The following is a 27,476-nucleotide window of genomic DNA, read 5'->3' as shown; positions in this document are numbered from 1 at the left end:
ACCATGCTGTTTAAGTAAAACTCTACACCACATTATTTTAAATTCTCCAAAGACTTACAAAGAGTTGTTAAGTATAGAACACAGTGGTAACAATTTAGATCCACATCTAAATGTTTTTGAAATAACTGTTGGTGTTATATACAAATGAGCCTTTTTTAAAATTACAGTTTTGAGTTTGGATATTTGATACATTTCAAGTTTACAATTTTCAATATTATAGACTTAAAACTGTCTTCATAATAATTGTATTCAGTTTTTAAATTTTACACTAACATGGTCAGGGTTGTAGCTTAGAGCAAGTGTTCAGGCCAGATTATAGATGCACTAAATAAAAGGGTATGAAAGCTCCACTTGGGTCAAGAACAATTCTACTAGTTGGCTACCTGTTTATTGTTCCGCTGTAAAAATTGGGGCAAAATTTAATTGAACTTTTGCCATCAACGGTGAGCTCTGCGTAAACCAACATATAAAAGTTCTGAAAGTCTGCTCTGAAAGTTAGAGGCTCAACATAATCGATTCCCTTCTTGCAGTAACCAAAGAAGCCAAGTCAGTCAATTCTATAGATTTTGATGCCAGTCTGGAGCCGCTTTGATGACAGCCACAAGGATTTTGTCTGCACTGCTGAGTGGAGGGATATTGCACCAAAAAGGCTGAGTGACATCAGGCTGGAGCAGAGGGGGGGATTCTGCTCAGCCAGGCAGCCATCTGTTCCTGCGCTGAGACAAAGTCCACGGTTCATTAAAGGCAAGACCACCAACATGTTGGCGGTTTCTTCCTAAGATGTGCTACACAATCTCTTGCTTACTTTCAACAAGTTAGCAACATGCTAATGTCATGTATATAATAATATGTCATGCATATTTGAATTAAGGTTAAGTAAACCGATGATTCTGTCGATACGTTCCCATCAGCGCTTCCCAGTGTTTACTACAGATTAGCAAAATCTCAGTGGTAAATGTTTTACCAACTGCACTTCTTTTGTAACTTTTGCAAACAAAAGTCCAAAAAATCATGGTGCACTTAAAAAGAAAGCGACGCACTCCTTTTAGGCACTTTCCTTTCAGCAGGCCACAGACGTTTTTTTTTTTTTTTTTTTTTTGGGAGGGGGTTGGAGGGGGGGTTGGTTTGCTTTTTTTTAGCTGGTGCAGACAAAACACAGTATCAGTGTGAGTTAAAACTCAACTGTTGTCAGTGAAGCAGAATGACTTCTTGCACTGATGAGAGTTTTATGAGAATCCACCTCGGAGACCCCCGCCGTGCTCTTTCTGTCAGGTTACAACTTGATTCTGATTGATGTGAACTGAGCATTAAAGTGGACCGGGAGAGTGCAGTCTTGCAGTGCAGTTCTGTAATGACATACAGTGCTGTCTGAAATATTGTATTTACAGAGCCATCAGCAAACCACAGAGGGAATACCAGCTGAATGCTGTTGCTTTCTCCTAAAGTCTTAATGATAGGTTCATTAAAAAGGTATCTTGCTCTCTAACTAAGCACAGATGGCTGACAAGCAGTTATGGCATATCAAACAGGGGAGATTTATGTCAAACCGCAGCTGAACCTCGGAAACTCTGCACAACAGTCTCAACATTACATCTATTTGAGCTCTTGCCTGCCTCTGTTTTTACACAAGATCTAAAGCTGCACTGTCCCTGACATTGATTTAGGATAAATGTGACCATTCACAGCATCTATGGAGGGCAAACCAAGGCAAATTTAAACTGACAGTTCGCTCAGCATTGTTTTAAACATACCTGTTTAAATTATATCGCCACCAACTGGAAACATAGTCTTTGGTTTCCCTCTAACAGTGCCAATCAAAATTCACTGAAAAAGAAAGATTATCAAATAGAGCGACCTCTCCAAATGAGACAAATTGGCCTCTCTTTGATGGGGCTTACAGCTACTGTACACAGGCTTTATGAGACAAAGTACTCTCATAACTTTGTCAAAGACATTAGCAGCAGAGCACTAATGTGCCCACAAAAGTGTGTGTGGTATTGCACCGTCCCAAAAATGTCTCAAATGCAATAGCACTGATGGCACCAAGGAGCTGATGATGGCATTAGGAAATAAATGGAGGCAAGGAAGGGTAGTAAAAGAAGGGAAAGTGTGTGTCTGCCACGAAACGATTTTAGCACAAACCCTTTATCCATTTGCCAAAAGCAGTGTGGTGCACAACACACCCATGTTTATTCTTCACAGTGTCACAATAGCTCAAATTGTTTGACATTTTGGGAAATGCTCATTACATATGCACTCACTATGAAGCGAGAACTAGCTGCGGGTTAGCTTATGTTAATATAACTATGTCTGGAGGTAAAAAACTGGTCAATATAGAATGTTTAAACACACTAATTGTTATGTTTAATGAAAGCAGCTCACCATCTTTGAGCTAAAGCTTCATGTTTCCTCATCTGACTCTTGGCAGGAGAGTGAATTTGCAAAATGTCAAACTGTTCCTATATATGGGATGAAATAAGTGACAGTCTGCTTAACAATGTTTCTTTATTTTTCACTTTTGCGTGTGTGCAGTTCAGAAGATTGTAGATTGTTTTCACATCAAGCTTTTAGATGTCGAACTAAACCAAAGTCACTGAATTACGCAAGCCTGCAACGGTTGCCAACAGCCCAAAAGGGTGAGAATTCAGGCTCACATCTGTGAAGGCTCGTCAGACTGGCAGTGGAAAAGGTTTGCTGTGTTTCAGCCCAAATCCCTCTGCTGCTGACTGCAGTTTCCTAGAGAGTCATTAGTGGGACTGAAGCCTTTCTCGAGAAAAATGGTGGATTTCCGCATGTCTGTGAGCAGAGAATGAGGCATAACTTGAGATGTCCCAGGAGAGATATACCCACTTACAAATAAAAGCCTGTAGACACGCTGTTGGTGAGCACAGCATGACTTACATCCTGTCTTCACCAACACAATGGAAGTGCCAGGTGTCTGAAGATGTGGAAACCCACTGAGCCAGTCATCTTATTTGGGAATGTTAACAAGTATTTGAGTCGCACATTTTAAGCATCAAGTTGCGAACAGTGTGTAGCACAGATGAGCAGAGATGCACACACACACACACACACACACACACACACACACACACACACACAAATACACACAGACTTCCTTTTAGGGGTCAGTGTTTATGTCAGTGTGCTGGGACTGCAGGGCTTGGTATGTCTGGAAACAAGGACAGACCTGCTACAGGATGTGAAGCGGGTGTGGTGCTCAAGTTTTTCTCAGTCTCCCACAGACCTTGGGACACATACAGGACGCGTACGACACACACGCACACAAAACCAGCTACGCGTGATTGGCTTGATTCGCTCCGACAAGAGAAAATAGACATAAAAAGCAATCTTGTGGGAGCCTTCGACTAAAAACTCCTTCATTCACAAACACAACCCACAAATAGTCCCCACAGTGCTTTCCCATCTTACTTATGCAGAGGTTAATGAACTTGTTTTGAATTCCTTCACCTACTTGACAGGAACTACATTCCGAGCCTTGAAAATAGCGGCTGAAACAAAGAGAGGAAGTGATGTGAGAGCACTTCCTATCGACTCCCTTCTGAATTTATCTCAGTCCTGCAGACTCGCCTCCCACTTGGCCCCACCCTAAAAAAGGTTAAGACAAAAAAAAAAAAAAAGCATACAGATATCTGAGCACCTCAGCACGGTTCACCCCGCCATTTGAGATCCAGCAAAACAAAATCTTCCAATTGTTCCCGGTCTTTGATCCCCCTGGTCCCGAGCCTTCACTCATTCTTTCAGTCAAGGTCAGTCTGGTTGGGATTATCCACCCCGGCTGGCCCAGACTTAATGTTTTTTAGTCAATTCCCTTAACTTAAAATAAATGTAGATGTATTGGCGGCGAAATGAGCAGGATACATCTGTAACAAGCGTTAGGGTGTATTTTGCGCTTGATTCAATATAAACCTGCTGTGAACTCTGACCTCTGATTCATGTGGCATTCTGCCTCGGGGCCTGTGGCAGAAAGAAAATATCCTTGAGTGCAGAAGGTGGGTGTCTCGTTCGGGTTCCCTGCTCAAAAAGTCTGCACTTTTGCCTTGAATGTTTATTCTGTCACGATTCATTTGGATGTGACAAATGGTCACCGTGTAATCCACTTCTTTTTTCATAAATATGCAAAACCCATAATTTACAATTTTCCTGCACTGTACAGGTACGTATGACTGACTCGAGAGCATATTTGCCACGAGATAAATGTCTAAACGTGGCTTTAATAAGCACACAGCTAGAGTTCAATTTCATAAAAAATCATTAAGCAGGGCTATACGGTAGCATGAGGCTTTTAATGTTGATGTAATGGTTCTGTAGGCAACATTAGAGAAGGGAATTAGGGGTGAGAGACAGGAAGCGTCATTTAGTTACTGGCTCAATCTGCAGAAACAGATCTTCCGGTCAGCGGGCGCTTCCCTGTGTTAACACTACAACAATATATGAGTCACATTGCAGGCTGATAGATGAGGAGATGAACAGGAGGGAAGGGTGGACTGCAACGGAGATAAAAGCCTAACAAAACCGTGCAGTAGTAGAAGTAGAAATCTATTGTGTGCAAGACAGATAGACAAAGAGGGTGGTCGGTTTGGCCAGCAGCATTAAAATGGGTAAGCTGGCTGTTCAGCTAACAGTGAAAATGGTGTAAAATGAATACCTTCTGTTGTGATTTGTGCGAGAGGAAAGCTCTGCGCTTAGGGTTTTGCGTCAAGATGAGGTTTAGTGTCAAGGCCGCCAGAGAGTGAAAGATGAATTACATACACAGCACTCCGTCTTCAATTCACCGTGGATATGCCGTGACCCTGTTACCAGTTGAGTTTTTTTTAAAGTAACTCAAGAAAAATAAATCTAGTCTTGCCTCGACTATACTTGGTCAGTATTAAGTTGCATTCAGGGACACAAAACAAGCCCGATCACTTGATTTCCTGCAACCTGCTGATGCTGATATTCTTTCTCTCAACCTCATCTCCACTCTCAGTCACTGGCACCATCTGCAGCATTTCCCAGCATGTAATATAGACATATTATTTAACAAAACAAAAAACAAAAACCCCCACATGTAGTAATGAAAAATCTAATAAAGTGTTGAAATCCCATACAGGGAAAATCCCCTCGGTTCTGTCATGTTTGCACACAGGCACACACGCTAATACGGGTTCACGTTTCTCTCTGTCTGTATGAATGCGTGTTGGACTTTCTGAGTAGAAGTAAGATTTAAAGACTGCTAAATATAATGACGACCCATGCCCCCCTCCCCCAAATCTTGCTCCTAGCCAAAGGAAAAATCTGAGGTTCCCACCTTTAACAATCCTCTGCAGGCCCATCTGTCTTTCTTAAGAGCCTGTCAGTCAGTGCTGTGGGATTTATCAGGTTGATAAATGGACCAGCTCTCACATGGAAAGGCGCCATCCGAGGCTACCGGTCATAAAGTGGCTTAACGTGATTTTGGATGTCACCATCAAACAGCTGCTTGTCTCCAAATTTGTTCACACTACTGCCTTAAAAAATTTATATTTGTTTGGTTTTCAATCCAAACTGGTTTTAATTGACCAGACAAGTTGTGCAGTCTGACAAATTCTATATTTGAATTACCAATAACAATAAAGAAGGAACTGCTGGCTTCCCTGAGATTTTTATTTTTTCTGGGGCAGTGAACACATCGCTTTTCTGCCACACATGGCCAACGAAGATCTGGGTTAAAATTCAGTCTGCTTTTGTTCACAGACATTGCTTTTGTAAGGTTTAACAAAACCTGGATAAGACTGGGAAGAGGGGAAAAGGTCTGCACACTGCGTGGCTCCAGTTTATCTAAACATCCTTTAAAGGCAATGGGATCTTCTTCGGGCATATCTGACGACTGCAATAAAGACAAATTGTGTGTAGACCTTTTCCCCGCTTTGTAACTGCTATTTTCGGTCTTAAACCCAAACCTTTTTACGTGGATACACACAATATTTTGCTCTTTTTCAAAGGTTTGTGGTTCTGAAACTTGAAGTTGCTGTTTACCTGTTAAAGCAGAAGCTACAACCACAATTGCTTTGCTGCATATTTAAAACACATTATCAGTTAACATCTCACAGATGTGTTTACTCAAAATTTTGTGACTTGCCAGATGTGTTTGGATAAGGTTGAGCCGTTGTCTCTATATGAAGTGAATCCTTTGCACAAAAACATTCCTTTCTTCTGTGTATGCAGAATTTTTGTTTTTCCATGGATGGGGTGTGGGTGGCAGCACATCACTGCAGTGACCAGGGGCAAACAAACACACACTTGTACACATGGTGTCTGGCTATTGATCATCAGCCTGACTACTAGCAGCTCTTATCAGCGTGTTGGCCCGGCTTGGTCGGCTGTCTGCACTGGCTCACTTTCTCAGTTCAATCAGCTCTCTGTGTTTATCAGTTTGCGTGTGCATACTCTGTGTGTGGGAGAGTAAAGGAGGAGTCGAAGAGCAAAGGAGGGAGAGTAAGTAAATGAGTAGCGAGGTATAAAGGTTGCAGATGGCTTCAGCAACCTTTCGCTCTCCGTCTTTGTCGGGACACTTGAAGCAATGAAGTGTTATCTCACAGCTGAACTGCCTATTGAAGCTCCAAGTGTCCTTTCAAGGCTTTTAGCAGGAGAATAATGAACTATGTGTGTGGAGGTGCATCTGTTTCCTCTCTAGTTTTCCTACTTCATTTAATGCTTTTTTAACATTGTTTTTTGTTATATCTTTCAAATACATGTTACACATTACTTTAAAAAAAAACTACATATATATATGAATTTGTAATTAGAATTTAAATCGACAAAATTCTAAAGTATTTTATATTTAATCAGTCACATAATGTTATAAGTTTTCATTTGCATTTTGCTATTTTATTTGTATTTTTTATTTTTGCTAGCTCAGCCAGAGTTAAGCTGAAGACATCTTGGTTGGTGGTGTAAGATTAGCACATCAGGCCTCAGACGGTTACAGATTAACTGACTAAGGCAGCACTGATATAGTATGCAAACACTTACCTTTTAGCCCTTCTGGTAAACAAAGAGCAATATTTGTTTGGGGTTTTGTTTCTGGATGATCCTTCATGCTTTTGTGGGGCTCCGCTATCTCTCATGGGATATAGCTTCTCTTTAGCAGCTAATTGCGCTTTTATGTTCACCAGCTCCTCACTACATCTGTCTAGCGGTAGTGAGGCCAAAGAGCTACCTGCTAAATGAAAAGAGCATTGATACGAGTTGTGAAAGGAACAAAAACAGGAAAGAAGCCTATAGGAAATCACAGCCTGGTGATAACGCTGCAAGGACACTTTTTACAGGTTTAGGTTTATCAACACCAGTGTTGGGCAAGTTACTTTGAAAAGGTAATTAATTATAGTTACTAGTTACTTCTTCAAAAAAGTAACTGAGTTAGTAACTGAGTTACAATATTTTAAAAGTAATTAATTACTTGATAAGTAACTATTGTGTTACTTAAAAAAAAAAAACGTTTAACCCTCTGGGGTCCAGGGTATAATTGGCCATTTTTAACTACTTTGGATTTTCCCTCCACATTTTCCCTTTAAAAACTATTTACTTTGCCTTGTTTGGTTTCATCCTTTTCAGCACAACCTCACGTGTCTGAATTTATAGTTATGTTTTCATTTTGACATACTGTATTAACACAATTGATCTAAAATCAGAGTAGAAAAAAGTTATATTTTTTACTGTAGCAACCACAAACATGTTTAATGAATCATATTTCATACTTGTAACGCCGTTATTCCCATCACTGATCAACACTCACTGCAAATGCTCTATATTTAGCATTTAGGTAAACGCCAACAAGCTAACAGGCTCTTCAGCTAACACGCTAACAGACTGATATTTATGATGCTACTTTAGCTGCTGAAAGATATAGCAGGCATTTTGCCTCATCACAGAAATAGCACAGTCGTAACATGTATTGGATAACTACTGATATGAAACTCAGTCATCCTTAAGGTTATTCATTACACCTGAGCCTGTACTGACGTGGCAAGTCAATACAACTGCATAAAGCCCAAGTGTTGCTGATTATAATAGGAATGTAAATTTAGGCATAAACCAAAGTCTGGAAGTTAATCTCTATCATTAAGGATAGAGTTTAAATTTTTTAAAGGCTCAGTAAATATATTCCAGTACAGTCTGGATGTTAATGAAGCACAAGTGTTAGTGAAACAGACATCAAATTTTGTTAATTTGTTTTCATAGACAGGATTGTGTTTTCTATTTTCAAGAAGACACAAAAAGGTTGCAGCAATCTGTCAAGTAGATTTTTAATTTAAAGCAAGACTGTAAACCTTCCAGTGGCACTGAAGGAAGAGTCAGGAGCTCAGATCAGTTTGATTTATGATCTGGGCAAAATCTCACGATATACCACCCAGTAGCTGTATGTATATTTCAGCCTGCATCAAAGCTGTAGAATCACTGACTTGTCAGCCTAACAGTGTCATCACCAGAGACATGCCACCAGCATAAGTAACATAAAAATATTTCTGATGCTTCAAATAGGTTTCCCACTGATGATAAACTTGAACATGGAAAAGGCTTCTTTGGTTAGGTGTACTCGCCAGTTCCCTTCTGTCGTAGCTTGTATAGAACAGCTGATGGAACAGGTGGGTGTAAAAACTAACCTCTTGCTTGTTTGTTTCTCACCACCACCCACCGTTGCTGCCTCAGTTCATTTATTTTCACTTTCCTCGTTTCATCCCTCACCTGCTCCGTGTGTGACAAGTTGTTTGCGAGCTTGTTTTACAGCTGGGAGTCACACATGGCAGCGATAGATTTCACTACTATTTCTGATCCGGTAGGACTTTGATGTTATTCAGTAGTACTGCAAGTTCTTACGTAAACAAGTGGAGATGACACACTCTGTATTGTGAGGAGATCGGTTGTGTACAGATTCTGCTCCGGCCGTTGTTGGACACCTGTTTGAATAGTGTGATCCAACAATTCAGTCTGTGTTTGTTTAGCTATTAGACCTGAAGGACGCTGACTCATTTACACACCAAAGCAAGCATAACTGAATAGACCAGTTACTCTGAAGGTGAAAACAGTCTTTTTGTTCTCAGCTGCCCTCTTGAAGCTCTGAGTTGTTAAGTTTGTATATATGAGCCTAAAGCTCCCAGAAGACTAGATTCATTAAAAGCAAATACATTTATCTGCTTTATCGTTCCTTGTCACATACTGTAGCGCTGAAACTTGCCATTGTTTATGTTTTATATGCTTCCAATGTCGTTCCTTGTGTTTTTCTAAGATGGTTATAGCGAAATGATTTATTCGGGCATTTAAAAAATAACAGCACCACCGTTCAGCTCCAGTGCTTCTGCAGATGTTAATGGAGTGAATTGATTGAACCCAGTTTTTAGAGCTGTGTACATCCTGGGATTCAAAGTGAGTAATTTTCTTCCTGTGTGTGATTTTTTTTTTTAAATGAAGGTATGTAATGACCCTTAAATTGAGTTAGAAAGTTACATTTATTTCTTTCATTCTTAGTTTTGTTTCTCGTTGGTTTTCTCTTTGGTCGTTCCCATACACAGTTTACAGGTTTGTTTTAAAACGGTACTAAATTGATGCATGTAGCTCTCCATTCAACCAAGTATGTTTACATTTTTATCAGCTTATTAGTTCCTGGCAGGTTATCGGGCTCGTTTTCTACATTTGGTCTGTTGTAATCAGCTCCACTGATTACATCTATCCACAGAGGACCTTTCAACATGACACGGCCACATGTTTTTCACTATACTACACTTTACAAAATAAGATAAACAAACAAACAAAAACAAAACTATGTGGGTCGATGTAGATAAGATATATTTTATTTACCCATATTTTGTAATTTTAAAAAGAGCCTAGCAGAGGAGTACTATAGCTCAATATAATAGAAGACAGTATGATAGAAGGTAACAACTACTGTGAAATTGATGTACAAAATAAAGTAAAACAAGTAGAAATATAAATAAAAGAAACCACATCCACATTACAAGGAGCTGCTCAGCCATGGAAACCGATGCCTTATAAAGCATACAAAATGCATTGTTTAAAATATTTCACCTTTAGAACGATCCATTTATTTAAATTGTTTATTTTCCTTCTGCAGAGTCGCTTGTAATTTAGATTTTACACACGTTTTTTTCATCGCTAAGTGACTTTCCATGCACAGCATCAGATAAATGCGTTCATTTGATTTTGCTGTTATTCATTAAAGCAAACAACCTTTTGTTCAGATTGTGTACCTCAATTCTTTTGTTCTCTATTACGGCAAAATGCAAACCATTTTTGTATGCATTTCGTTTTGTGTTGTCTTACTGGCTGATTTGTAAGTCTGAGCAACTAGCTATGCAAAATAAAAAAATTAAAAATGTAATATGTTATATAAATACAGACTCCTTCAAATAAATCTTTTGGTTACGTTTTTGATTGCTTAATTGACGGCCTTATTTGACGTTTGGTATTTGCATGAAGAAAAGAAAACACTAAAATGGACTGTTGTGTTGGACTGTTGGACTGTTGTGTTATAAAATGCATTTATGCTTTATGTGTGTAAGGTGTTTATTTTACACATATCAAAAATAAAACTAAGAAAGACATTTGGTGGTTTTACTGTTAAATTACATTAGCAAAGACTAACTAGCTCTTCCATCACTCCCTTTCCTTGATCTGAGAGTCCGGGTGCCAGGATCGTTCACCACCTGAAAGAGGAAGGCTGAGGCGGATGTTGGATATGAAATCACTTCCTGCTCGGGGTCTGAATATAGTCGTGATTCGGTAAAGAGAGGATGTTTACATATTGGGCTGCTGGCCTGACACAATAGGAACAGCTCAGAGCATCTTTGTGGCATGACGGCAAGCATTGTTGTGCAGAAATGTTCTTTCTCTCTCAGTCTCAGAGTAAAGTTCCACTTAGTCCTTATTGTCCTGCTGCATGCTGGGATATGTGTGTTCCTATTTTGCTAGGAAAAATGTAGCTTTCTGGAGGCTGATGCCTCAGAGGATGAACATTGCCTTTCACTATTTCTGTTTATCTACTTGTTGTGCGCCATGTTTGTCAGAATTTTTCCTTGAGGGTCGACTGTGAGAGGTTTTTGCTTATCTTTAGTGATGTTCGTATCTACGCCAGGATGAAGCTAATTTCGGTTTATCGTGAAATAATTATTCATTCATTGCAGCTTGAAAATATTTGCAAGCCAACAGAAAACCCAGCTCACTCCTGCAGGGATCCAGAGAATAATGTCACACATATGGTGCAGTAGTACAAGCCTGAGAGCAGGTGTTCCATGTTATCTGTGGAGAATTGACTCTGCTCTCCTGGCTCATTCACGTTTCTCTGTGAGCTGCTCAGTTTATATATGAACATGAAATGTGGACGGAAGAAGACACACACAGACACAGTTGGTTTGAGTTTGAGTGTTTTGGGTGATTTTTTTCCCATATTTTAATGTATCGAGGAAAGCAAAACAAGACCCCAGCAGGTGACTGCCATACATCACAGCACCAAGGCAAGAGATGTAATCTATAATAACAGTGATGTTAGCATCAGCAAAGGAAGATGTCATGTTAGGTCATTTGATGTTTGCTTTTTTTAAATTTTTATTTCTTTTTTTTTAAATTTTTAACTATGTTGTCTGAACCTCTGAAAACATTACAATGTCAAATCTTAAGTAGGTCGACCACTGAAACCAGTGGTTTTAACTGTTAAAAAACCCTCAATCCAATTACTCTCTTTCATTTAGTCTACTTGCTAAAAATGTTCATATTTCATAATTCATTCTTAAAACTGATAATAAAGTGCACTTTCAGTAATGCTTAAGTTTTTCACATTAAGGAAATCTAATGTCATTACTGCCGTAAATCACCCAAACTATCTTTTCAAACCATCTTTTCATGTATTTCACATTAGTGTGGACCACTGTGAAGTAAAAGACAAAAAACAAACAGGAGATCCTCGGTTATTTAATGTTTTATCTATCGACAAAGGAGGACATTTTCTGTAATGTCTGTCTCTGTAGGTTGTAAAGTGACGATGACTCAAACTCTTTTGGCAACCAATCTCGTGATGCAATCTATTCTTAAAGATTTAAACGTTACACTTCCTGCTGTAAAATGCACTCACTAATCACCTAATGCTAGCCTGGCTGTGGAGGCCTGTCATGTTCAAGAAAACAGTTTGAGATGATTTGAGCTTTTTGATATAGTGTGTTAGCCTGCTGGAAGGACCCATCAGAAGATGGGTACTCCGTGGTCATAAAGGGATACAAAAACACTACTGATTAATTGTAGTGTTTAAACAGTTTCCAGCTTGTACTAGAGGGCCGGAAATGTGTCATAAGAATATCCCCCCATACCATTATGGTATTAGTTTAGCAGGATGGAGCCATGCTTTCATGTTGTTTATGCCAAATTCTCACCGTACTGTCCAAATGTTAAAGCAGAAAGTAGTTGATCAGTAGTAGCTCATCAGACCAGGCAACATTTTTCCATTCTTCTAGTGGCTCAAGAGTTGGGAGTTCGCCTTGTAATCGGAAGGTTGCCGGTTCGAGCCCCGGCTCCGACAGTCTCGATCGTTGTGTCCTTGGGCAAAACACTTTACCCGTTGTGGTCAGAGGGCCCGGTGGTGCCAGTGTCCGGCAGCCTCGCCTCTGCCATTACGCCCCAGGGTGGCTGTGGCTACAATGTAGCTTGCCATCACCAGTGTGTGAATGTATGGGTGGATGACTGGATATGTAAAGCACTTTGGGGTCCTTAGGGACTAGTAAAGCGCTATACAAATACAGGCCATTTAGTGTTCATCTTCTGTTAGTCTTTGAGAGTTGTAGCCTCAGTTTAAGCTAACGGTTTGACAGTTTGGTGTTTGACATCCTTGGCATATACTGTGAATACTGTCTGTCAACTTTTAAAAATCCAGTTTTATCCCTTGCAATACACCCATCAAATCTGATGCAATTTTTATTCTTAGCATTCTGATCATAACATAAAACGCAAGTATCTACAATCTGTGCACAGAGTTTGTGTGGCTTAGATTTTTGACTTTTGGCTTATTCTACACTGTTTGCCCATTTTACTTACCAAATTCATCACTGTGTTAAAACTAAATTCAGCTCCCTAAGTAAGGATTAATCGTATTCTTCTAAATTTATTTATTATTTTTGAGATCAGGGTGGATAATCTCAATTTATTTTAAGAGCAAGCAGTGCCATTAATCTTTCCAATAGTAGTGAGTAGAGGTCAGGATCAAGGTATTTGTGCCGGTCCAGGAAAAAGCAGCAAACCCTGCAACAGCACACTAGGAATGAGGAATGTTTAGCCTGTAGAGGGAGCTGTAATCTACACAAACTCTCACATACAAGTCTCCAGATAAGCATGTAGCTGATCATTGGTGAGCTGCCTGTCCTGCAGCACCACCATCAGGTGGAAGAAACTGCAAAGAGGCAGTCTGCACTCTTTTCAGCATATCATCGATCAGTTTTGTGGAAATTATTTGAAAGAGATGTTTTAATAAATGCTTTGGCATCACCAGCAATACAAAATACAATCCTTCTGAGGATTTTACTTACAATTTAGCCAAAAAGCATGTTCATTAAATTGCATTTTTCCTTGATTAATCAGCAAAAACAGATGATGTTGCTTAGCTCTGAGCTCTCATGTAGAACACATTGGCAATCAAAATGTGTTACACAGACTTTTAAAATAAACTGTTCTACTTTTGAGTGGATTTATTCCAGTGTCTGATTATCATGATGCAATAAATGCGGCTCTAAGTGCCCACTACGCGTGACTCATTTTTTTGGTATTGCAGATCCCATGTCTATTTTTGTTTCCCCTTCTGTTTCTCCTCTAGTTTCCATTATCACACACTGCAACATGAAAGCGGTGAACCCCTCGTGGTGGCGGTAAGCCTGATTTTCTCACTGTTCACTTCACAAGAATTTGCTTTCAGCCGGGTTCGATTCTTTAAGTTCAGCCACAGCTATCGCTGTGAGGGGGGTTAAGGCGAGGGTTAGATGAGGTGAAAAGAGAGGGGAGTGGGGGGTCAGTGTGAGGTTGCAGTAGTGCTATTTACAGTGGGATTAGAGGTTGACCCGTCTCCTCTGTTCTTCCCTCTGAAGCTCTGATGCTTTGGGGGACAGAACAACAGCACCCATGAGAAACTGGTGGGAATAAAAGAGGAGAAAGGACTTCTAATCTGTTACTAACTGGTAACAGCAAAGTTATTTTAAAACTAGTCATATATTTTTACTCTGCAAAGTTATTCTTTCTCACTTGATGGCTGTTGAGAAGGTGCCCGATTTGTCAAGCACTGGAGTCAGTGAGGGGAAATCCTGTAGCACAGCAAACATAATGAATACAGTCATAGTTAAAGAAGCCCTATCTAAACTTGGTAAAGTGCTCTCAACCCACCTCCACCAAGGCCAGTGTGCTATTACTTTTAAAAGCATCTTAATCTAAATAGATTTGTTCAATGGAAGTAGCACAGGTTAACCTCTGGTTAATTTAGCTTGTTTAGCAATTGTTGCAGTATTAGGAGCACATTTATATCAATTTATGAAAGGCAGCCCTCTCACAGTTGACTACCTTGAAGGACGTTTGCAGCTGATCTGCAGAATCAGGGAACTCTTAGTGTTTCCTGTCAAGTTAATTGATAAAAACAAGGAAAGCAGCACAAATATATCGTTGTTACATGTTAATTTTCCAGCTGTTGTGCTGGTAAACACAAATGATCTATCCACCATAAATCCCACGTGTGGTCCAACTAGACCCCACAGTGGAGCTAGTCCTGGTTTTGCTGGTTAGTTTAACTTTTTGGGATAATTATATCATTTCTTTCTATTTTTGCCTATGCATGCACATCCCACAGTGGATTTTAAGTCATATTTTAAAATTTGTCTTAAACCAGTAAATAATTTTAGATTCAAAGGGTTTTACAGAGGTATTGCATTTACTGTTTGGGAGTTCCACTCGAAATGACGTAACTGCAGAGCTGCTTGACAGGCAGCTTCAAGGCCACGCAGGGTCTGTTTTCTCAATATTTCATCACAAGCAGATAACAGATCTGGAGAAAGATGTGGAGGTGAATCCAATTGTCAAACTGGAGGCTATCGTTCTGCTTATTTATTTATTTTTTCATCTGTTCATTATTATAAATACCCTTAATCAGTTATGTTTGCACATCTGAAAGCTGCAATAACAATAACGATTGTTAATATACCAGCAGAGTAAAAACATATTGTGACCATTTTAAAATTAAGCTGCAAAAAATGATCCAGGTTACACTCTTCCCAATCAGGCCTTGCACTAGTTGTCTTAACGTGCTAAAAAAAAGTTTATGTCAAGCTGAGGCAGGAGGCGACCTTATAGGACATGAAATTTACATTATCTGCACATTATTTAAGCAGGTAAAATCACATCACATAGTCATCACAATGCAGAAATACCAAGAATGGAATAGTGGCAAATATATGTTAGAATATATGTTTATATGATAGGAAAAAAACCCAGTAATGGTGGAAAATAGCTAGTTCACTCATGAATTTCACTTTATGTTATGACATCTAGACACATTTTTGAGACATTTAAAGATGATAAAATGGTTAGGGCTAGGAAGCACCCTAACTGTGGTCTATCTTTAGCAAGATTTGAATTCATAATTTAAGCCCATAAACATGTCCTTCTTTGCTTTGTGATTTGAGGAAACACAACATCAGGAGAAGGAAACTAAACTGACTGCTTGGAAGACAAAAAGACAAACGACTGACAGGGAAGGACAGATGAAAGTATGCAGAACAGGGGCACAGAGGTAATCCAGAACTGAGAAACAGAATAAAAGTGTAGGATATGAGAGAGAGAGAGAGAGAGAGAGAGAGAGAGAGAGAGAGAGAGAGAGAGAGCAACGAGAGGTGTAAAAAAAAGAAAAAAGAAAACCACATTTTCCTTAAATTTCCAGAGACTTAGCTTAACTTAAAAAAAAAAGAAAAGCTAAAACAACATGTTGAGTGTTTTTGTTCCAGCTTCTACTGTTCTTACCGGCTATTACGAGGTCCCTGTCAGTGTAAGTGATGGTGGAGAAAATCCACAGAGCTGTAGTGCAAATAAGAAACTGGAAAACTAAATCTGGAAAACAACTGGCTTTAAAGTTTCATGATACGTTGTTGATTTGACCAAGTCAAAGCAGTGATGCCTCACACTGGTTTAGGATAAACTTTGAAATGGATATTTACACAGAGTGAAATTTGCTTATATAAACTTTTATTAAAATGGATCTGGAAACCCATCTTTTAACATTTAATGTGAAGACGTGGCATCAAATTCCTTATCTTTCTGTAGTTCACTGCTCTTCCTGCTCCCAGAATAGCTAACAAGCCAATCTAAACATCTATTTAAGCAACATAATTTATATAGATAGAATCATTATTTACAGCAGAAAAAAATACTTAACTTTATTGAACATTGTCTTTCTCTCCCAGGTCCTTGTTAATAAATTATTTAATATTTATTCTATTTTGAGTGTTAATTTCTTGAAGGAAGGATATGTTGGTTTAAAAGACCCATTTCCTACTTAAAAGGAGTAGAACTGGCAACAATCCTTACTGATGAACTAACCCTAGACAGAGATGTAATTGAAGATGTAATTGATTGTCTTACCATTATTTGGGCTTTTATTTGAAATATGATCAGTTTATTTTAATGAAAAGGCCAGATAGGTTTAAATTTGTTGTAATTAGACCATTACATAGTCAACCTTTGTTTGATTCAGATGCCTTAGATGGTCATAGACCAATTTCTCACCTTTTTTTAATTGCAAAAATTCACGAGTTGTTTTGAAACAGCTTTGCGATCACATCAATGGTTTATTTGAAGACTTCCAGCCACAGTTTAACATTCTAATTACACGACTGCCTTAACACTACATTAAATTGATTAATAGACTCAACTGGCCTATCTCAAATTCTAAATGAGCCCACCCATCATCTTAATCACACTCTCAGTCTTGTCATGACACATGGTAGAGAAATGGAAATCCTTCCTTTGTCTAAGAATTTCTTAATAACCTATTATCAGACTTTTCTGAAAACTGTGTGAGATGCTTCTAGTTCATCCAAAACACCACAGCCAGAGTGCTACCCATGACTATCCAGACACTCTTTTTTTATAAGATTGTATTTAAAACTTTCTTTTTCCATAAAGTTTTTAGTCAGGGTAGATTAGGTGACCCCTCCTTTAGTTATGTCAGATGCTGTTAAACTGTCTTCTCTCTCCTATAGTTTGTTTTTTTATTTCTATGCTCTTCTTTTTCTCCTGCCAGTCTGATCACCACGGTAGTGTGCAGATACTACCATGGTGATCAGACTGGCACTGGAGTGCAGATAGATGCTGAGTGCTCAGCTCTTTGAGGATCAGGATCAAAAAGACATCAGACCACCTTCTTCCTTAGGTCCACCTGAGGCCTTTGTTTCATTATAGCAGAACCAGAGCTGTCATATTTATACAATTAAAAATAAATATCAGTGCAAAGATTGTTGTATTGTTTCTTTTTTATTTATGTAAAATGTTATATTACGTATACATGAATAGCTTACAATTCATTTTGTAAGTGCCAGAATTAGTAAAAAAAAGAAAAAAAAAGAGTTTGGATGTTAAATAGATGTTTTACTGGACAAATGGCTCCGTCAGAAGTTCAGTGAATTTTGCAATAATTTTGAATGGTCTTTCAAAACTGTCATATCCTGATTTAGTCTGCAGCTGAGGTCAGTGATTTTCCTCCATAACTGTTATGCTGTGGGAAATGTTTGTGTTTGGCAATGCTCTCCACCAAAAGACCAGCTTCACAATACACAAGACAACAAAACAATATATAGTATATATAAAATATGGCGGCCTCTCCTTGGTACCAAAACTATCCTGATTTTTGACAAGTCCAATGTGACCTGGGGATATTTGGCTTACTGTAACATATTGTAAATAAAGACCTAATGTGAAACCATGGAGGAGCTTTATGAGCACAATTCCAAAGACCACATAGTGTGGAAGAATATTGTAAAACACAAATATTTAAAATTTAAAAAAAAAAAGAAAAAAAGAAAGAAAAAAAACAAAAGGAGTGCACGTCCCTGCAGGAGTCACTGACTGCAACATCCGGACCTGGGAGAGGCAGACGTCACGCGCGAATTGTCAATCCTGCCGAAAATAGATAAGGAGAAGAAGACGCAACCTCACCTTTGGACCTATGACAACCGCAGCGCCACCTTCGCCAGCTGACTGTATCGAGTTCACTCACTCCGCTCACAGGCTCCCTGTTTTTGTTTTTTTCCTACTCTGTTTTATGAAGCGGTGACATTTGTGAGAAATGAAGCCGAGTACGCGGTACATCCTGCTGCTGTGGATGCTGGTGTGCTCCGGCACGACGCAGGCGATAGAGCCCATTAGCACCACCATAGCTGTCGGCATGGCTGCGGCTCTCACCGGGATTTTAGCTAGGTATCAGAACATTTTTTACTATTTCCACGAGTGCTGCCGACCAGAGTGGATTTCTTTCAACAAGACAGGTAGCATACCCACCAAACACCCCTGAACCTATTCTGAACTGCACACAAACAACACCCCAACTGTCGCTAACTGCCGCTTTAACGTTAGCTGAGCGGGGGATGTGCTACATGATAAGCTAGCGATACGACTAGTTTATTGGTATAAACATGTATAGTGCTTTTCTCTTCTTTTCTTGTCTTTTTGCATCTTTAAACTTGATAAACATTTTTTTGCCTGCTGAGCGTAGAGCGACGCATTTGTCACGTGTTCGTGACGAATAAGGAAGTTCTGCGTTGTAGAGCAAGAAGCTAGTTGGTTTACATGTTTAGCGCGGTATCACCGTGGTGCTATGACTATTTTGCCACAGAAAACGACTCATATCCGAAATTAGTTAGTTTTAACGATGAGAGCGAGACACGTATATGTTCTTTTGCATATTTTAGCTAGGTATCAGAACATTTTTTACTATTTCCACGAGTGCTGCCGACCAGAGTGGATTTCTTTCAACAAGACAGGTAGCATACCCACCAAACACCCCTGAACCTATTCTGAACTGCACACAAACAACACCCCAACTGTCGCTAACTGCCGCTTTAACGTTAGCTGAGCGGGGGATGTGCTACATGATAAGCTAGCGGTACGACTAGTTTATTGGTATAAACATGTATAGTGCTTTTCTCTTCTTTTCTTGTCTTTTTGCATCTTTAAACTTGATAAACATTTTTTTGCCTGCTGAGCGTAGAGCGACGCATTTGTCACGTGTTCGTGACGAATAAGGAAGTTCTGCGTTGTAGAGCAAGAAGCTAGTTGGTTTACATGTTTAGCGCGGTATCACCGTGGTGCTATGACTATTTTGCCACAGAAAACGACTCATATCCGAAATTAGTTAGTTTTAACGATGAGAGCGAGACACGTATATGTTCTTTTGCATATTTTTTTGACTGTCGGCGTGCTAGTTAAAGCATTTGATCCGATCACAACAACAGTGGTTATCGGTATAGGCGCGACTCTAGGGCGGACTATCTACAATTACTTTCGCGAAAGCTGCGATTCCAAATGGATCGCCTTCAATGCGACAGGTGAGCAGGTGCCCCGTGCAGTGTAAACATAATAGCTCTGTGCACATGGTTTGTTTGACCTCGATTAAAAGTGCAGGCAGCTGTAACGTTAATTAGTTACGTTATCGTACGGCGCCGACGTTACAGTGCTATCGGTGTGGCTTATTTTAACCCTCGAAACTGAAAGCTAACTATCAGAGTAAAAGACTTTTAGATCACCTTTCAGCAGTGAACATTATGTAGACCCATCGGGTAACCTGATCTAAGCCAAAGACCGCCACTGCTGCCTCTTTAAATGTGAAAGGACTGAAGGAGCTCACTGTAGATGTGTATAAATGTGCTGTGAATGTTTACATTAACTTTTTATCAGCCTGTAAAATGATGGAAATGTTTGCTTATGTTTGACACCACTGTTCTAGGTAGTCTTAACTGCTCATCTCGTCTCCGTGCAGTGTATGATTAAGAGGGTGTTCTAAATGAAGTTCTTCTAAAAGGCACGATGTTAGCCTTTTTTTATCCTCCAAGCTGGTCAGCTTGAGGATCTGGGAGCAGCTTAAAGTACTTTGGTCACATGAACCATAAACCTAGTTGCAGCTGGAGTTTGATTCAGATCTTTTATGGCCATAATACAAATTTAATTATCCATCCGCCTTCACAGATTATCCAATGGAGAATTGGAGGTTACCCAAGCTGTCAGTGCACTTAATAAAATTTTTTTAAAGTATTTATTCAAATTTTTATCCATTCTATTTTTTAACCATTTGATCAGTTACTCTTTCTTGCACACAAAGTTTGTACTGTCCTGTCAGGTACTTGTTGATATATCTTTCCACTAACTACATGAACATATGAACTTATAAATGGTTTATGATAATGAAGAAGGTGAGACTTTTAGCAGCCCTACTGCTGTGGCTAAGGAATGCAAGAAAATAGTTTTAGACTCATACATTTAGCCGTTAATTCCTTTGACATTCTGCTGTGTAGGTCTCCGAAATGACCTGGATACCAAACTCTTTGGGCAGCACATCGCTTCACGCATCCTCTTAAAAGCTGTGAGTGGATTCATGAGCAATGAGAACCCGAAGAAGCCCCTGGTGCTCTCCCTGCACGGATGGACGGGCACAGGGAAGAACTTTGTCAGTAAGCTGATTGCTGAAAACATTTACAAGGAGGGAATGGACAGCAGCTTCGTTCATGTGTTCACATCCACACTTCACTTTCCACATCAAAGTCAAAGTGCATGCTATAAGGTACGGAGAGCCACGCATTTAGCTTTTGATTGAAACCCAGTGGTCTTGCTCTGTTTGGTCCGATTTATTCTGCTGCCTCTCTCTCCTCAGTCTCAGTTACAGCAGTGGATCAAAGGCAACGTCACAAACTGCGAACGCTCCATGTTCATTTTTGACGAGATGGATAAGATGCATCCCGGCTTGATCGACAGCATCAAGCCCTACCTGGACTACTATGTCAAGCTGGACGGAGTTTCTTACCGCAAATCAATCTTCATCTTTCTCAGGTGAAAAGCTGAATGCATTTCCACAGGACTAAGTCACTTTAAGCAGGTTCTGTATCTGTGTGGGTGTTGCACAGTGCATGTGAACAGCAATGCTCCTACTCCTCAAAAACACATTTGGAAAGAGGTTTCTGAGATGGTAATGGCTAATGGGCTCTTATTGTTGTTATTAAATCAACTGAATATGAGCAGTGCTGTCCACAAAAAAAAAATCCCTAGCAGTATAAGGAGTGTGCTATACTTATTCTCAACAATGAAGTAAATAAAGGTATAAAGGCTATGAGTGATAACAGACAGTTGAACGCTAAATCTTATGTTTCTAATCTTTGTCATAGCAATGCTGGAGGGGAGAGCATTATACAGACGGCGTTAGATTTTTGGAAACAAGGGCGAGATCGAGAAGAGATTGAGCTCAAAGACCTGGAAACATCGCTCTCTCTGTCAGTGTTCAACAACAACCAAAGTGAGTGTAAACGACACTAATATTTCTGCCTTTATCCTTTATAAATGAGTAACTGCTCCACATGGAAATCTTTGTTCCAGGTGGCTTTTATCGTACGAATTTGATAGACAAGAACCTGGTGGACTTCTTCGTCCCTTTCTTGCCTCTGGAGTACCGACACGTCGTCCAGTGCGCCATGGCCGAGATGAAAGCCAGAGACATCAAGCCAAACCAGGACGTGGCAGACATGGTGGCCAGAGATTTAGTGTATTTCCCCAAATCGGAGAGGGTTTTCTCTGTGAAAGGCTGCAAGACGATAGAGAGCAAGCTGGACTACTACACATAATGTCAGCATCTGATGGATGCCGGGCTTGGTCACTATGTGCACTTTTTTTTCCCCTGAGGAAAACACTCAGCCAAAAGACTAAAGAGCTGACTCAAGAGGTCTTTGTGACGGTTTCTGTGTCTGGCCTTGTGGTCATGGAGATTATATCAGGAGGCCTTCTGTAGTGTTACATGTCACTCGCACTGAATGAAGGGCTGATGAAGAGCGCAGTGCCAGCTGAATGAAACATTAATAAGAATGAAATACTTTCCATTGCAACTGATCAAGGAGCTTGATGTCTGCTTTTATGTCGCAAGAATCTCAAAGAGAGATTTTCCTGAGAGCTTCTTGGTTATTAAGGGTGTCCTTCAGTCAGTGAAACTGTCACTGTGGTGCATGAATGTGTAATGCATCCATATAGATTACTGGAAAACACCTGCCTTACTACTTAATTTTAAATTCTTTTTAGTACTTTTAAAGTTAGGTTTGTTTTTGTTTTTTTACCCACTGGTCCACTGTACATGTAATTAAGTCAAGGGAGGACTTTGTAGGTGAGATCATCACAGTGAAGCTGTTATAGAAAAGGATTACTGTGCAGTCCAAAAAGTAATGACGCAGAATAGTTTTACATGTGTCATATTAAAATTAACATTTGCAAAACATGTGTGCTACTGTTAATGTCTTAAATTAGCTTCATGTGATTCATTGCAAATATATTATATATGATAATATATTATGAATGTTTGTAATGCATGAATATAATCTCACTTGAAAGGACACCACAGACTTCTCTTTTTTTTTTTTTTTTTTTGGCATCACTGGAGCTGCACTTGGGCCCTGCGTAAACTCAGGATTTTTATTACTATTGTTTTGGGTTTTTTTGATAATTCAAAAATGTGGTTGTATGTGACTGGTTATCTTATTTTGATTTAAAGAAAGTAAAAAATGATTCCCCTCATAGCACAATACTGTCTGGGAAAGATGAAAGGAAGAGCATGAGAGCATACACTTGTGTTATCGTGACACTTTCCACAGGAGGAAATGATCTGCTAGTTCCCCCAAATCTGACACTTTATTGGGTTTTGAAAGCATTTCAAGGATCTTTTTCATATTCTGCACAGCTGTTTATGGCTTCCTCTCACTCTGAGATAATTGGTGCTTATGGAAACTTACCTTACCAAGCTTCTTGGCTGCAAACACCACCAGAGTAGCAATGCACAAATAAAATATCCAGTTTTCTTTGTGGGACTGTTTTGTTTTTCCACATTTGGTTAGAACATAGGCACATAGCAGGACACAGTGGTATACAGATTGTATAAGGAGTATCTGAAAGCAATGCGGAAACCAATTAAAATAGCTAAATGTTAATTGTTACAGTACTCGTTATTAAAAAAGAAAAAATGTTAGTGGTTAAGCCGTCTACTTGCAAGGTCTTTATGAAGTCGTCATTCCTTAATGAAAGTGGTTTGACTTTTTAAAGCAGGGGGTCTAAGCCATGAGTTGCATAATAATCAAACAACTTGCAAAACCTGACTGTGCAAAGTCTAAATGAGTGAACCTGTCTGAGTGAAGAGGAGCGTAACTTGATATACATTCAAGTACGACCTTGCTCTTGTGCCAATATAAAGTCTAGTAAAATGTGAAGCTAAAAACACATTACAGAGCAAAAATCATTGTTTTATTGAAAGAATTAAGCACTGCAAAAGTAAAGTGTGATGTCAACAGTTTGAGGAATATTAACTAAGCTTTATGATGCATATGTGCAACTTTATATTGCAACAGACAAAATTTCAGAGTTCAAAGTATATGTGTCCCATTTCGTGTACTAGAGACAGACTAATAGTGAGTTTTGAAATTAATCTTTATTTATGGGCATTTTATTTCAGGATAAAACAGTATAGTTTGATTTATCTGAGAATAAAGTTGAAATGTGGAGATTAACAGTGTTAAAGTCAAACAACTTTATTCTCAAAATACAATTTTGGGTTCTTATCTCAGTCTCTACACCACCACAACAGGTTTGTAAATCAGTCGCCTTTAACTTAAATTCAAGGGATTTTACAGAAGTATTGCTGTTCTAGAATTTCAGCCATTTTTCTACAAGGTCTCTCATTTCCAGAGGCCCAAAAGCAACTGGACAACTGACTGACAGGCAGTTTCATATTCCGGTAAAGCCTGTCCCTTTGTTTGATATTTATGGAATTGATTCTATACACTGAATTTGCATTTGGCATCTTCTAGCTGGAGCTCTCAATATGAGGTCCAAAGAGATGTTAATGCAAAAGAAGGACGTCCTCATGTTTCTATGATGCTTTTCAACAGCAAAGGGATCCTGTTGCTAGTGCTTAATTATTATCTACCATACACTGCTGTAAACTAAGCAGTTTGTAAGACGTTAAAGCGTCATGAACACATAGCACTCATATGTCTGATTATAGCTGTGATCTGGCTTTATGTAACAGCCCGTCAGGATCCCACACAGTCCTCCTTTGTTGAACACAGTATCTGAACCCTCAATATTATCAGCAACAACCAGTATCCCTGTTTACGCAGTGGAAAACATCATGACTACTTTACTATTTTTTATGTGTGCACACAAGTATGCAAGAGTCAAAAAGGATCTGGTGTCATTTCAAGTTTATTTATTAAATTTCACACAGTAATTGCCACACTTTTTCCCCTCAGAGTGTCCTTTTTGTTACAAACAATGTTACCAAGCTCAGCACCAAAATCTTCATGAGTCTGCAGATTTCATTGCTTGTTGCAAATTTAGGTGGATACACAACAGCTACCAGGCACGGTCAGAAGGCAGGTCCAAAGTCTTATACCAGCAGAACTGCATTAATGCAGCCGTCGTTCTCTGGGTTATTTGTCACCTGAGCATATTTACCTAAGGAGTGAAATAGATGACATTTAAATATTTAGCATTTGTAGCCTGAAATACAGTAAATATACACACCGCTGCACTCATCCAAGAATATGTAACCATTTGTCAACACTGATATTTTGTCATCATTTACCAAGACTGGTGAGTGATCGGACTGTTGCAGCACATGTAAATGAGCTGAGTTTAAAGACTCACCCCAGATAACTTTTCCTCCTTGTGTTACCAGGCCCAGCTCACTGACATTGACTTCTATAACTGTTCCTTTTGTGATGACTCCTAGAGAGGTGTAGAGGGGTGAGGAAGGGTTCTTCTTCACTCCCAGGATCGGAAGACAGAATGTTGCTTTCAGCTCTGGGTGTGTGACGTGAGCCTTCTTAAATCTCAAACCCTGAAAACAGAACAGAAAAATGGCAATAAACAATGAGCATGTGAAAGAAAGGTGTTTCCGATAATTTCAAGTGCAGAATATAACGTGTAACACGTGCAAACATTTCAGTCTGTCATCTGCTTCCATCTTACCGTCGGTCTGATGAAACGTTCATACTTTGGAGGTTTACGGGTAAAGCCGTCGCCCACAAAGCAAACTTTTGTGACCATCCTCTTCCAGGCTTTCTTTTGTCTCTTTCCGGTTCTGATAACTTTAAGCACCTCTGTCTCTCCTTGTGCGCGCACCTTGGGCAGAGGCACTTCCCATTTGCCCTACAGAAATGAATCAAGGTGGAGTTTACAAACAGTGACAATATTTCCACACATCACACATCGCAAAATGAAAGATGGCCCTGAAAAAACAAACTAGAAAAGCTGCAGCTGATGAGCAGATATTTGCCGACACTTACGGCCTTCTCTTTCCTCTTCTGTTTGATCATGTTGGAGAGAACTTTGGCACGAGACTGTCCCTCTCTGTCCAGCAGGTAGGCTGGCACTGCTCCCTCGGGGGTCTTATCATCGTTCTTCTGCTTCGTCTTTCTCTGTTCGTGCATTTTGATGCTGCAAAGACACATTAGATATTTGGATGTTTATGGAAGTTGTATTTTTGTGTTTTGTATTTGACTTTCTTTTTTTTTTAAACTCACGTCTTCTTCATCTGGATCTTCTCTGCGTGTCTCTGTTTGTGGTACAGTTTGGCCTTCAAACCTATCATCTTCTTGGCTTTGTGAGACCGCTCGTGGGCCTCACGGCTCTCCTTCTTCCTTTTCCTTTCATGGTGATCCAAACGGTAGCCGTGCCGCTTGCGGTGTAACTCAATGTGTTCGTTCTGGGGCTACAAGAGAAACAAAACAATCATGAAAATCAATTGAACCAAATTAAAACATATAATAAGAGCATGGCTTCTCTTTGAAATTTCAAGTAAAATCTACTGCACAGGATTCAGCACACTGTAGCTCCAGCACTACTGATAACAGCCTGTTCAGTGATTTAACTCCACAACCGTCTAATTCTAAAAATAAAAATCTATAAAGAGTACCAGAGGCTGTGAAGCAGGCACATCTGAATTTACTGCTGAGCTATACGAGTTTCTCAATGAATTCAGATCAGTCTGGTGGTATTTCTACAGCTCTCTGAACCACCCCACCAAAAATAAGATGTAGAAAGCACAAGGTTAGCAACAAAACAACAACAAAAATAAATAGGTCAGCACATATTGTCAAAATGAGTGTGTGTTTTCACAGATTCTTATTAAAGGGCAGCAGGCTGGAGATGTTGTCCCACACACCTCTGATCATGGAGGTCAACAATATTTTTCTGATTCAAAATTCATGATTTAAATAAGTTGTAAACAGCTGGTTCAGATGGCAGAAACAGAAATGCCAACAAAAATTCAAACCTTAATGGTTTCATCACAACACAAACGTTTCATTTAACTTAAACCTCCAAAACACTACGTTGGGCTGTGAAGTTATTTAATTTACATTAAGAAGCTTAGATCTACTTGAAATTTAATGAAATATGTTCATCAAATATTATATCAAAGAAAAGGGCCAGAAGGGTAAAAAAACAGAAAAAAAAAACCTTGTAACTGATTGTTTACATGTAACGTTTACTCATTAAAGGCTAAATTATGAATTTGTTTTACACAAAACAGGCAGGTTTGTCCAGATGTAAAAAGACAAGGGGAGATTATTTCAACACAGAAACGCATAAGAGGTATGACAGTTCAAATGAACTTCAGTCAGCTTCACTGTCTAAAATATAAAAGCTCTACAAAAGCAGAGCGAAATGTTCTTTAGCTTCACCTAACATAGCTCTTCCACAGATAAATACCCGAAAATATTCTTAATTTTAACATTAGAGGGAATATAACGCACCCGGTTAAGTAGTATCAAAATGTTTTGACACGGTAAGAATCACAGTGCTGTTCAGAGCAGCGGAGCGCGTCACTCAGCCACATGTAATCCAAAGCTAACGCTAGCACGACATGCTAACGCGTTAAACTCCCTGATAAAAGCCAATTTGTGTATTTTAAACGATTTGATTTCTTACCATTTTGTGTGCGCGGAGTTACGTGTTACGATAAGCGTGTCGTAGAAACTAACAGTTGGTAAAGACGCAAAGTTTCGGTGTTTTTTTGCTTCAGGCTGGGGTCCTTCTGATGTTGTTTTCCCCGGAGCCGATACTTAGAGGAAGGACGTCATCGTTCTGTAACCACTTGTCCGTTCGTTTCAACTGACCGGCCTCAGTTTAATGTAACACACGGACGGATAAAGTTTACTGTACACGCT

At 39.4% G+C, this 27,476-nt stretch overlaps 3 protein-coding genes across 4 annotated transcripts in view; 2 read left to right on the top strand and 1 right to left on the bottom strand.

The window, feature by feature from the left end:
• Positions 1-27,476, top strand: part of LOC309711816 (uncharacterized protein) — a 304,239-nt gene that overhangs the window by 274,639 nt on the left and 2,124 nt on the right. The window lies entirely within an intron of this gene.
• On the top strand, positions 18,142-23,117 carry tor1 (torsin family 1). Of its 2 annotated transcripts, none has more exons than XM_082541188.1 (5): positions 18,142-18,551; positions 20,574-20,839; positions 20,930-21,105; positions 21,438-21,565; positions 21,646-23,117. In XM_082541188.1, the coding sequence occupies exons 1-5, from the start codon at positions 18,353-18,355 to the stop codon at positions 21,888-21,890; spliced, it is 1,014 nt and encodes a 337-aa protein (XP_082397314.1). In that variant the 5' UTR covers positions 18,142-18,352; the 3' UTR covers positions 21,891-23,117. The 2 variants fall into 2 exon arrangements, with proteins under 2 accessions (XP_082397314.1, XP_082397313.1); XM_082541187.1 differs by lacking the exon at positions 18,142-18,551 and adding an exon at positions 19,307-19,610.
• On the bottom strand, positions 24,490-27,384 carry nsa2 (NSA2 ribosome biogenesis homolog). Its single transcript, XM_082541194.1, has 6 exons — positions 27,238-27,384; positions 25,830-26,017; positions 25,593-25,743; positions 25,276-25,455; positions 24,952-25,144; positions 24,490-24,759 (listed from the first exon to the last, which is right to left on the bottom strand). The coding sequence occupies exons 1-6, from the start codon at positions 27,238-27,240 to the stop codon at positions 24,692-24,694; spliced, it is 783 nt and encodes a 260-aa protein (XP_082397320.1). The 5' UTR covers positions 27,241-27,384; the 3' UTR covers positions 24,490-24,691.

This window comes from Aulonocara stuartgranti (assembly GCF_965226115.1).
Source record: "Aulonocara stuartgranti genome assembly, chromosome: 7".
Taxonomy (NCBI): domain Eukaryota; kingdom Metazoa; phylum Chordata; class Actinopteri; order Cichliformes; family Cichlidae; genus Aulonocara; species Aulonocara stuartgranti.
This window is presented reverse-complemented; position numbering and strand designations above follow the sequence as displayed.